This window comes from Camelus ferus, chromosome 15 (assembly GCF_009834535.1).
Source record: "Camelus ferus isolate YT-003-E chromosome 15, BCGSAC_Cfer_1.0, whole genome shotgun sequence".
Classification (NCBI taxonomy): domain Eukaryota; kingdom Metazoa; phylum Chordata; class Mammalia; order Artiodactyla; family Camelidae; genus Camelus; species Camelus ferus.
This window is the reverse complement of record NC_045710.1, coordinates 44,180,900-44,194,290: the sequence shown is the minus strand read 5'-3', so window position 1 is coordinate 44,194,290 and position 13,391 is coordinate 44,180,900. Positions and strand designations below refer to the sequence as shown.

The window sequence follows — 13,391 nt, the reverse complement described above, 5'->3', positions numbered from 1 at the left end:
TTGTTAAAATGTTACTGTGAGTATCTGGGCAGATACAATGCTAGGGGAACTAACTTGGGTGGGGAGAAATAAAATGGACTTTATTTAAATGTAGTCATGAAGCATACACAAGGAAATGAAATAAAATAGATGCATTACTATCAACACAGGTAGCCCTTTTATATTTATATTAAGAACCATATCACACCTATTAGAATGGTTATTATAAAAGAGACAAGAAATAGCAAGTTTTGGAGAAAAGGGAACCCTTGTACACTGTTAGTGAGAATATAAATTGGTGCTACTACTATGGAAAACAGCATGTAGATTCCTCAAAAAATTAAGAATAGAACTGCGATATGATCCAGCTATTCCACTTCTGGGTATTTATCCAGAGAATACAAAAACAGTAGTTGAAAAGATATATGCACACCTATGTTCATTCAGCATTATTTACAGTAGCCAAGATGTGGAAGCAACCTAAGTGTCCATTGATGGATAAATGGATAAAGAAAATGTGGTATATATCCACAATGGAATTAGTCATAAAAAGAATGAAATCTTACCATTTGTGCCAACATGAATGAACCTTGAAAGTATTATGCTAAGAGAAATAAGTCAGATAAAGACAAAATTGTATGGTTTCACTCATATGTGGAACTTAAAAAAAAGAATGAACAAATAAAATTAAAAAACAGTAAAATGCAATAATGTTACATTATGTTTCTATTTACTGGTCTCAGTGCAATTGTTATATATCTGTTATGATAATACAGTGTTATAATTTTTGTCTTAAAAGTCATGCATATCTATTATATTGATACCCACAGATTTACCATTCTGGTGCTCCTCATTCTTTCCTCTAGATCCACATTGCAATCTGGTGTCATTTCCTTTCATGTGACTCATGACCCCCAGTGAAAAAGACCCTCATTTTACCATCTCCAGAAGTAACTCTAGTCTTTTACAGGAGTTAGAGCAGATATTCACCTGGATGGGTGGAGTGGTGTTGCGGATTTGAGGATCTACCTTTTTTTCAAACAGATTTTCAGTCAGTCTTCCTTATTTTGCTTCTCCTACCCCCACTTCCAGAATTCCTTGGTGTTTATTCCTCGAACTTTTGTTGATTGTGGAATATCAGTTTCCCTTGCTGCCAATTTAGGATTCAGGGTTTTTTGTTTTTGTTTTTGTTTTTGGCTCTGATAAGTCCCTTACCACTCCCCTCTGCTTTCCAGCTTCCAAATTTTTGCTATTCCCTACACTCTCACTGTCTCCATCCTGGTCGATTTTATGCTCTTTTAACAAATCTCTTTACTGTTGTTTTAGAGGATTAGCAAAAGTGCACACTTGAATTTGATCTTTTCTCTTTACCCAGAAGTCCGCATATATTTGTTTACTTTAAAAATACAATTTTTGCATTTGTCTCATTTTTATTATAGTTACATTATTTTTATTTACTACATTAAACAAATTACTGAGACCAAAGTATACCGTCTTTCATCTGCAAAGACAGTATATTCTTCATCTGTGAGGTTAGAAATACTTTTTTGTATGGTGACAACACTAATGGAAATCTACCAATTTAGTTTTTATTTTACAAATTAATTATGTGGAAAAATATGAAGACAAACTATGTGGAAAAATTATTTATTATAGAGTTTATTCTTTTTTGGGGGCAGTTAATAGTAGGATTCATACCCAATAGTGACCCTAGGAATTTTAAGGTTATATTGTAGAGGAGTGATAGATGGAAGAGAAAGGTAGGGAAAATTAATTACCACGTGGACTTATGAGTGTATTAAATAATAATTTTTGACATCTCATGCACTTAGGCCTTTTTTTTGTTTAGTTATTTTAGCTTCTATTTTCATACCATATTGTACAAATTAGTGGTGGTGTAGGAATAATTTATTACCTTGCCCTTTGCTAGAAATGCACTTGAAATTTCCCACACACCAAAGGTTTGTCATTAGATCTTCTCTTCAGATAGTCTTCACCAAATTATTCTTAGGAATCCATGGTTCCTTTTCTCTTCTTTTTCTTTCATTGTGTCTATCTCTTTCTCACCTTTCCCTCTCTCCTCCCCTTTCCCTCCCTGCCCTCCTCTCCCCCTCCAATCCTCCCTTCCTTCCTCCCTCCCTTCCTTACAAATACTACATCAAAGTGTCCTAATAAAAATATTGGCAGGATTTAAACTGGACAGGATTTAAAGTCCAAGGGCCCCTGCCTTTCTCCTTTCCCCTTTCCTCAGAATATCTTACTGCATTTTGTTGTTGGGTGTGTGGTTTGATCTGCCTTGATATTTATTTGCCTTTATGTCTTGCACACATGTTATGCACCATTCCTAGCTAGAAACTGGCCTCGTGCGGATGCTGTTCCGTTCTCAGCTTCACAACAAATCACCTTCCTTAAACTTTTAGACTAAAACTAGAACTGAAAGTTTGGAAGGGGCAAGGCTTGAGGAAATCCCCTTTCTCCTTGCTGTATCTCTCAAAATTATTTCCTTTGTCCTGAGGCAGAGGATGTACAGAGGCAGGTTGAGCAATTGCCTGGACTTTTATAATAGCCTCCTAAAAGCTGTCCCTGCTTCTATGCTTGTCCTCTGCCACTTTAAAAAGTAAGTTAATTTGTGTCTTTTCTTTTCTTACCCTCCTGTGTCTCCCCATCTCCCTCAGAATAAAATCAAAGTCCTTTAATTGCCTGCAAGGGCCTGTACGGGCCCTGCCCTACAACTACACCTTAGTTCACTGACTTCATCACTTGATACTTGTTTTCTTCCCTGACTATTCCAGCCACATTGGGCACAGCAGGCATACTTCTGCCTCAGGGCCTTTGCATTGCTGTTCTCTCTGCCTAAAATGCTTGTCCCTCAGATGTATGCATTCCCCCACCTCCTTCATATCTTTTTTCAAGTATTTCCTTCTCAGTGAGGCTTTACCCTCACTACCCTATTTAAAATTGCACATTGCTCTTATTCCATTCCCCTTTCCTGTTTTACTTTTCTCCACTTGACTGCATTTTACAAGGGGAGGGATTTGTGTCTGTTTTGTCTACCAGTACATGCCTAACAAACATGGGCACACAACAGCTATTTGTCATTGACTGTGGTCACCCTGAACCACATCCAGCATGTGTTGCCCAGGTCCCCAGCATCAGCAGTGGTAATTTATATCTACCCAGTGATCAGAGTAAAAGGAAGAAATGGAGAGTGAGAGGAAGGAGGTCTTTCCTTCTCCTCCACCCTTCAGAGGCCCTCATACTTCTTTGCTGATCGAACACAGAACCTTTGAGGTTGAGGTATTTTACATAGAGAAAGAGTGAGAAGGTTATGTTCCATAAGCAATGTGGTTCTGGTGTCCTTTTCATTTCTAACGGTGTTTGTTGTTGCTAAAGTTCAGTAAGTACTTTTAAAACTTTTTTCCTTATGTACCCTTCTCCAGCCCCAAAATAATTTTGAGAAACTGTGTACCCCCTCACATATTTTTAAATTAACATCAGAAATGTTTCACTGTAAGTTTAAATGTTATCAAATAACACTGCTTTTAAAAATGTTTCCATTGGAAGGTATTCACAGGTGAAATTATTTCTGAGGTTTGTTTTTTTTTTTTAACTCCAGCCCATCATTCTTTACAAAAACAAAAACAAAAGTAATAGAGATAGATAAAACAAGATTGGCAAAATGTTGATAATTTGAACCTGGCTTGAAGGGTACGTGGGAATTTATGCATTATTTTTTCCACTTTTGTGGTTTCTTACTTTCACGATAGAGATTTTCTTCAAATGACTAGTGATCTCTGTCCATTCATTTAAACATAGAACATTAAACAGTGTTTGAAAGTCATGTGTTTATGGAGTGGAAGGATGGTGCTTGTTGACTGGGTTTTACTGGAGAAGAATAGGTAATAAACTGACTTTTTATATGGAAGGACCGTATCACATTATATGAAAAATTTCCATCAGAAACCATCCAGTTTATCCAAAGAAGAATCCTCTAATCTCCCGTCCAGAAAGGTATAAGCTAGGCAGCCTCTCAGGGTAGCCAAGAGCAGGGCAGGAAAGGGGGCTGCAGGTCTCTGTTCAGCCTGTAAACTCTCACTGACCCCCTCCTCTTCCTTGCAGGGCTTCACCAGCTGTCCTCTTGCCCAGGGCTCCTGAGTATAGACACCTCTAATTCAATTTCCCAGAATATAAATCTCTTGCTTGGTGTCAGGGAGGGGACTTGGGGGTCTATCCGTTCTTTATACAAACCTTCAACCATTCCCTCTCTTTTTAGCCCATGGTTCACCCTCTATTGTCTTAGGCTTCCAGGCCTCAGCTTTGCTGACACTGAGGGATCTGCTTCCTGGGCTCTGCTACGTTCCACTCCTGCGTCCCCTTTATGTCATGTGTTGAGAGTTGGAGTGATATGAATATTCTTATTTAATTGCAGATGGAGTTTCCTTTTCTGTTTTTCATTCTCCTGACTTTGACATGATTTTCCAGAGAAGTGGGCAAAAAGGGCTTTTGTCCACCGTCTTGAAGCCAAAAGTCTGATTATTTTTTGTAACATTCTTTTAGTGTATTTAAAAAGTAACATCTAAAAATTAATTTTTTTAATTTAATAAATTCTTATCCCTAAGAATACATTTAGTGCAAATCAAGTACAACAGAGGGAATGATTCCAGTTTTGTAATTTTCCTGTGATAATTTGGAATAATTTTTAGATCTTCTCTTTATAGAGTTTTTGAGTTATTTTTTGAAGAGAGCTTTTCCAACAATTAGCAGTTTCTCAGCAATTAACAATTCGTTTGTCTCTTTGGTATTCCAAAACTTACAGTTTACCTTTAAAAGTTCTTTGTCTTGGTAGTTGTTTTGAAGTAAAACTGAATTTATGACTACTGAAGTGGAGCGCGTTGATGCATTGAAGCCTCTGGAATCTGCAGGTTCACTTCACACTAACTGGCGTTTCAGTGAGGATGCTAGTTCTCTAAAATCAAATTCTAGGAAGGAAACACATTTGCACCCTCAGCCACACCCAGTTGCTAACAGGTATTTGTTGAGACGTCTTTGCTTCACTGATGCTTTGAACTCTAGAGTTACCTAAAATTCACTTGTCAAGTTATCCCCTCGTTAGCACATGACCCTGAAGGACAAGACTGAAGCACGTCTGTCTTTACATCTGTCTCAGAGCCTCTTACTGCAGCTATGCTAACTTCTCTGACCCTTCCCTCCACCGCCACTGCTACCCCGCTTTCCCACCCCCATGGAGCTTCCTCTTGTGATTATTTGCGATCAGGTCCTTCAGAGGTAGGCAAACATCAGCATCTGGAGTATTGGAAAAATGTGGTGGAAATTCTCCTTTTTAAAATTCACAAAACAGAAATAGTATTCTCTTGAAAACTGGGTCAGTAGAGCTGTACCTAATTTGACCCTGCAGATTTATTCTATCTTTACTGATTTGTCCTAGCTGTTCTCCTCTTGCCTTGTCAGAAACAAAATATTCAACCTTTTTTTAATGTTATCTGAAAGTTTTTATTGCCAACAGTAGTAGGAAAAGCTGAAGTGAGAAGGTTTTATGTCTTCACGTCATTTTCTTTTTTTCTCAACCCTGGAGGGAAAGATAATGTAGAGGATTGGAGTGGGTTTTTAAACATGACTGACAGAATTTTTATTTATCAAAGGAGACACCCAGACTCAGTGTGTTAGTCATTACATCACAGGTCTGACACCAGAGATTCTGGGGATTGAGGCAGAAGGTGGCGGCAGTGAGGAGGCGTGGGGGTAGCTAAGTGGTAGAGTCAGGAGTGGTTCTAGGAGTGTATTCGCCCTCCCTCTCTTTCTGCCACTACACTTGCCACCAAACCTGACACGAGGTGAGGACTGGGCTCTAGTGAGGTAGGTGCCTAAAGTATTGCAGGCTGGGGGGTGGGGAGGAGGAGGAGAAGCAAATATTAGGCAGTTTTGCTGGGTGGGAAGAGGGAAGAAGATTTTCTCGTGTTACTGATAGCATTATTGAGCCTAATTCCTAACTGGCTATTTGTGTGCAAGAAAAATACATGTGTGTGCGTGCGTGCGTGTGTGTTAGGAAAAGAAGAAGGAGCCGGGGATAATACTTCTAGCTGCCCAAACAACTGTTGTCATTGCCCTGTTGGTGCAAATCTCTATTTATATTATCTTCATTATTATAAATCAGTCCAAGAGATGTGTGAGATTCAAAAGACTTTAGAGTTTTAAGGGTATTAGTGGTAATTTAGAAACCCCAACATCACTGCTGATCACCAAGTCCTGCCGATCTGTGTCTTCGTTATCTCTTAAAGCTGCCGCCTCCTCTTCATTCCTACCACCACTGCCATATATATTATTTTTTACTTGAATTACTGCTTTATTTTACCAAAAGTCTTCATTTCCCTTAGTTCCTATCTTCTTCCTCTAATTCACACTGCAACCAGCATGAGCATTCCTGAAGACAGGAGTGATCATGCTACTTCATTGCTTAAAATCCTTCTGTGGCACCATATTGCCACATATTGTGTAAAATTGAAACCCCTTAACATGGGTACAGTAGTTTTATGATCTGAGTCCTGCGTCCTCTTTTGCACTTTACAGCCACACATCCTCAACTCTTTAGGGACCACTAACTTACAGTTCCCAGAGCCTTCCTGATATTCTGTGGCCTTTGCACTACAAGATTTCTTCTGTTTGGAACATACGTTTCCCATTCTTTTTTTGTTGTTGTTGTTGTTCTTGGGTTTTCTCTCAATTCCTTTTTTTTAAACAAAAACATTTTTTATTGAGTTATAGTCATTTTACAATGTTGTGTCAAGTTCCAGTATAGAGCACAATTTTTCAGTTATACATGAACATACGTATATTCATTGTCACATTTTTTTTCGCTGTGAGCTACCACAAGATCTTGTATATATTTCCCTGTGCTATACTGTATAATCTTGTTTATCTATTCTACATTTTGAAATCCCAGTCTGTCCCTTCCCACCCCCCACTCCCTACTTTCCCCATTCTTCATCCAGTTAATTCTAAATAGCTGATCCTTCAAAGCTCAGATTAGGTGTCACTTCTCCTACAAGACTGAGCTGAGGATGTCTTAAATGTCCCTTTAAAATATGTCCCTGTCACAGTCCCCACCACTCTGTATTTTAATTTTTATTAATACTATTAATCACCATTATTAATATTTTATTATCATTTTACTTACATTTATTCTCTCCTAGTTCATGAGTTCCCTTATGAGCATGATCTTTCACGTCTGTTAAAGATATCACCACATAGGAGGTAGCCTGAAAAATAATGAAGCGTTGAGCCCCTTCATCTTATAGTTGAGAAACCAAGGCTCAGAGAGGTAAGCCACCTTGCAAAGTGATCACACAATATTTAGAGGCATAACCTGCATTTTAGTCTAGTGTTGGTTTCCCTCTTTCAGAAATTAAAGACTCAGGTTTCTGTAAGGGCCAGATAGGCAACAAATATGAGAAAAGTGGGTGATCTTTTTTATAGTCATTCCAACATCTTTCTGGAACATATGCCTGTCTCACACTATATTTTCGCATGAATGATAAAGAAATATTTTAGTATAAGAAATATTTTATTTTCCTCTAAAGCTATCATATAAGAAAAAAAGTAGTGTAAAGATAGTGGTTATATTGTGACTTGATGAATTATAGAAGATGGAATGTTGTTTCTTCTTTGCACTGTCATGGGAATTTGTATATACACAGTGTGTCACTTCATGTTATAGTTTCAGTCTTTGGATTTGTGCCCTGGCTTGGCACCCCAAATCTGCTGATCATTCCAGTTTCATCTCTAGTCATTGAACCTCTGCTCACATTTATGTACATACATACATACCCTAAGCTCCAACTTTACTGAATTGTAATTCCCCAACATGTCATTTTTAATGCCCCTCTCTCTCTGTCCTTCCTTCCTGCCACCTCTGCTGTCACCACTCCCATTGTTTGATGCTGGATGAATTCAGCTCAGAAGTTCAGAGTTCAACTCAGAACTCTAAGTTAAAAGCCATTCCCAGGCATAGAGTTTCCATGATATGTGTATACAGGTATATGCCTCTGTGTGTGTGTGTGTGTGTGTGTGTGTGTGTGTGAATGAGACCAGAGTGCACAAGCACTTTAACAAGCATGTTATTCACCTGCCCCATTTAGCAAAGCAGGGTCTAGGATTAAATCCTGTGGCTCCTGAATTTTCAGGAGGTGACATACTGCCTTTGGTATCAAATTTGATTAAACTTGATAATGTTAAGGCCATATGGTTCTGAGGGGGAGGAAGAATTAAATTGCTTACTCTAGAGAATGATTTTTTTTCCACTGACTAAGGAATAGAATATTTATTAAAATTATCTTGGTGACCTGAAAGGGAGAAATGTAGTTCTTTTTCCTCAGCAAAAGCAGGTCCAGGGCATTATTAGCACATGGTAAAAATTGAATAATTGAGCAACACTGACTTCTTTGGGATTCAGCCTTCCAGCCCCTGCTGTGTGATTAGTTCAGTCCAACCTGCTGGTATGCTTGAGCAGGGAGCCTGCAGAGGATTAAGAAGGAAAAACCCTGTAGCAAATCTCACGTACTGAAGACATTTGATTTAATTTTACATGTTACACATGGTAATCTGGTTTCCATTGGCAACCCCCAGCTCTGCCCTATTTTATAATCAGAGGATGGCAGGATAGATTGCAGATTTGATGGCATCACCTGGAAGTGATCATATAGAACAGTTTGCCTCAAAAGAGGGGAGTAAAAGATCTTTAAAAAGGACAGAAGAATCTGAGTCCCCTTAAAAAAAAAAAAAAAAAAGAGGACAGATAGTTCTCTATAGCTCAGATACCCATGAGGATTTCATTGACAAGGAGGGTTTCAGAACTACTTATAGCAGAGTCATTTGGGATGTGGGGGAAAGGGATCAAGCCTTGTAAATCTTTAAAGGGGTGTAATTTTATTATTTATGAATTGTGGATAAGGTTTTAATTCAAAAATGGCAATAATAGTTACCATTTATTAAGTACATGCCAGAAACCCTACTTGGTTCTTTACATACACAATTTCATTAAATCCTCATAATTTCTCTGCAAGGGGAATATTACTATATATTACTGTCCCTTTATAGATGAGCAAACAAGTATTTAAGGTGTGGAAGCTGAAGAGGAATGGTGGGGCAACATTAACTCCAAGGTTTCAACTTTAGGAGACCATTATTTTTTTCTATGATCTCAATGTCTTAATAAGTCTTAATAGCTTCTGTTACAAAACAATATACTAATTAATGTTCATTAGTGATGACCTTTAGCCATCCAGAAATGTTTAATTACAATCATCTTAGTCTAAATCTCTCATTTTACACATTAGGAAACTGAATACCAGAAATCCAGTAAAGCCTAAAGCAAGGTCTTCTGACTCCTCGTAATTTGTGTATTATACCATGCCTGTACACTTTCAAAGAGGGCTTGAGTAAAGGGAATGAAAGAAGGAAGGGGTCCTGCAGCACTATAAATGGTATTAGTTTGCGTTAGCAAAGTAAACAAGTCAGAAGGCACTGATGAGACACTTAGGCATTGGGAACAGTTCTAGTTCTTACCTAGCTAGTGATTAGTTTGTTCTGCTTGGCTCATGTCTGAACCAAGTAATGCAACTAATGTTTCCGAATGATCATAAGTCTTTAAAATTCTCTGGTGTCCCACCAGCCATTTGAAGTTTAAAAGGACAGGGCTCTACATATGAACCACAACAGCTGTTGGCCTGTCTATCTTCAGGTCTTGAAATGGGTGTGACTGGCCATTTTTGTGACATGTAGAAGCAGGGACTACATATGGTATTTTATTGACTTAACACAGGTATGCTTCTGTCATGTTCACAAAATGCCATATATGAGGCATGTATTACCTTTTTTAAGGTGAAAACTATAGGAGTCTAATGGCAAACTGAGAAATCTTAGTGTCATACATTTACTATGCAAAGCATTTTACGTGAATTTGATTTAATCTTCATAACAACCATGACTGTTACTGTCTTCATTGTAGCAATATTTTCAGCCTTTTATTAATCCTTCCCAGAGCATTTTCTCTAACATTTTATTATGAGAATTTTCAAACCTACAGCAAAGTTGAAAGAATTGTACAGTGAAAACCCATACACCCACCTAGATTCTCTACTTGTTGCTATTTTTCTTTGCTTTATGATCTATCTAGCCATCAGTTTATCCACCTGCCCATCTTAGTTTTTGTTGTATTCCGGAGTTACAGACATTGGTACATTTTACTCCTGAACACTTACATGTGTATATCATTAATTAGTTTAAAATGTGTTAGCCTTATGAAAAAAACAAAAACAAAAAACTGAGTCCTTCAATTCTGTTTTGGGGATACAGCATGTACTCAGTCACTTTGGGCTTTCCCCGATGAGACAGTAAGGTATTTTAAGAAAAAAATGCAAGCTACTCATGTTAAAAAACACTTGTAAGTCATTAATGAGAAATAGACATCTGTAGGGAGGAGGGGATACCCCTGTTGAATTCCTAGGCCCCAGCAAGCTAGCATTGCAAAGTGACATCTTAACCTCATTTCTGATTTTAAATGAGATTGAGGTCATTGCCACATTTCTCAACACTGACTCCTCTCCTGAAAAGGAGAGTTTGATTAGCAAATTACTTAAGCACTTTGGTAATGATATTGGAACCGAATTTCAATGAACCTTTTTTACCCTTTTCTCTTCTTCCTGGGTGTGACTAAATTGCCTACAGCATGCTGCATGGTTGCTGGTAAAACAGGAAATGGGGTAAGTAATTTAGGGAATTTTTACTACCATTTAAATATAACCTACCTGATTCTTAAAGTACTTTTACTACTACTATCTCTTTTTTTTTAGAGTGAGTTCACTAGCGACTAGAGAAATTGTCACAAGGAGAAAATTTTTATTGTATGTATTTAGTTGTCAACCTTGCTTGGTTTTTTTGCACAGTATATTAGTAGTCTATTAAAGCAGATTCATTTTTTATAGATTTATCATGAATGTAAATCATATTTTATATGCATTAGGCACTCATATAATGTAGTTTGGCAAGCTATTTTAAAGGAACACATTTTACACTGGTCTTAGAAACTAAACTATAAAACTAATTATGCTATTAAAAAAATACATAGTAAAGCCTTACTTAAGGCAGAACACCAATGAGTTTATACAAAGTTAAGACATAGAAAACATAGGTCCACAGTCCTTTATCTGAAACCCTTGGTGCCAAGTGTGTTTTGGAACTTAGAATTGTTTAGATTTTTGGAAATGTAGTGTTAAATGCCATATGTAACATACCCCTCTCCTCCAGGGTCTGGGGGTACTATAGAATCAAACACATTAATATTTCTGCAGTGAAACATGTGAATAGTCACACTAAATTCAGTAAAGTCTAAACAGCCTCACATGTTCAAGTCAGTTTGGTTGCCAACTGAGTTAAGAAAAAAATCTTTAGTTTCCCAGAGCTTTCTGGATTTTGGAACTAAAAGTTTTGTACACATATGAAAAGAGCCATGTGACCACTGGAGGTTCCTGTGTACCCTGGAAAGAAAACCAAAGAAAGAAATACAGATTTCTGTATTAGAATTTCATACTTGGTGATTTATAGGAAAGGTAATTGATTTGGCTTTTGTGTGTGTGTTGTATTTTGTATCAGCATTTTTAAAAGGATAATAACCACATATTTATCAAAGGTTTCGGGGTCCTGTTAAATTAAATAAATCTCCAAGTCTTGTGATTCTGGCATAATAAAATTTGATCCTATGTTTGAGAAATTTGTTAGCGTAGTCAGAGTATGCTATTTTTTTTTTTTTTGCTTCCAGTTTCCATCCATGTTGCTTGCTGTTGTTCCTTATTGAAGGATTTTAAACTAAGCTGAGTTCTTAACGCTCCTGATCAATGCAGAGATACTAGAAAATAAAAAAATATATATAGAATACTAGTCTTTCCTTCATTGTCCCTAGTTCATTCTAATATAAAACATTGTGGAGGAATTGTCATTAAAGAATTGATTCGTGGAATTTAGGGGAAGATGGTTCATCTTTGCTCTGGAATGGTTGTCCTGTTGTATCTACAGCAAAGGTGATTGCAGTTGAGCTCCTCATCAGTAGATATCTGACAGAGGAGAGAGGGAAATGCAGTTACTAAGGATTAAATTGGTACTGAATTCACTTTAATGATTCCTCTAGGACCATGAGTCGTAAGTTAAGGGCCTCTGTGAAAACATGTACCCTAAACTATACAGAAAAGTTATTAGCCACATTCAATTTGCAGGATTGAAAATCTGGCATTTTAAGTATTGTACTTTTGCCTTAAATGTGAGGATAAGATTTCCAAAATGTCTTTTAACCCTTTCCTATAACTCTTTAATCTGGAAGGAAAAAAATATTTGTAGTTGAAGTTTTAAACTGGACTAAAATGCTCTAAATGTATTTCAAAGACTATGAAGGACTTAAAATACCAGTTTTCTTAAATACATAATGAGTAATGTTTTAACCCATTTTTAGGATTGACATTGGCTGCAACACTTTGTACTCTCTAGAGTCCAAATAATTTTTAGAGAGTTTTTCATTCTTGTGTTTTCTGTTTCAACTTGTTATTCTTTAAAATGTGTGCTTATACCTTAATTATTTACTTTTTAACTCTGATGCTATTTTATGCGAATATCATTAGTTAAACTGATACAATATCAAGATATCCTTTCAAAATACCTGAAATGTTTCTCATATTCAGAGAATTACGAACAGTTTATGAAGCTCAAACACTTAGTGTTTGAATAAGTCCTTAAATGTAAAAAAGTGATTTAATTTTTTGTCAGATATAGGATTTACCAGGTATTTCATTGTTAAGCCACAATCCCAGAGCATATGAATGCGTTCTGTTTAAGCAGTTATATTCTCAGCTGGAATAAGAATGGGTAAATCAATTATTTCTTAATTTGTATTTTTAGAGGAATATGGTGTCTCTCTCTCTATCTATATCTATATATCTATATGTTTTTGATCAATTAAATATAGCTGTTAGCTGAATTACTTTTTGTTTTCTACCAATAGTTAGTAGCATCTTTTGGTCTTGAAGAATTAAATTACAATGGGTATTGACTATAAGTAGTCCTTTCTATCAGTGAAAATTTAAAGAAAGGATTCACAAATTGGCTTAAACATCTCTTTTGTTAAAAAAAAAAAAAATCCTGTTAATAGCCGTGGGACTGATGTGAAGTTATAATTATTTGAATGATATGGGCCTGTTAGTTTATTAGTGACATTGCAGAGTAGAGTTGTTTTAATATTACCATACCATGTTTTTCTTTCCTTTGAGCTCAGTTTCTTTGTATCTCAATTTTAGGTTTCAAACTAAAAGCTCGAAATCATAATTGGGACTTCCCCAAACCTATTTATTGGCTTA

At 36.7% G+C, this 13,391-nt stretch overlaps 1 protein-coding gene across 6 annotated transcripts in view; it reads left to right on the top strand.

The window, feature by feature from the left end:
* Nucleotides 1–13,391, top strand: part of PUS10 (pseudouridine synthase 10) — a 54,573-nt gene that overhangs the window by 18,460 nt on the left and 22,722 nt on the right. For all 6 annotated transcript variants that reach the window (XM_006191327.3, XM_032497612.1, XM_032497613.1 and 3 more), the window contains exon 5: nt 10,720–10,754. In XM_006191327.3, the coding sequence (XP_006191389.1) occupies nt 10,720–10,754 (35 nt within the window). The remainder of the gene's footprint in view (nt 1–10,719; nt 10,755–13,391) is intronic.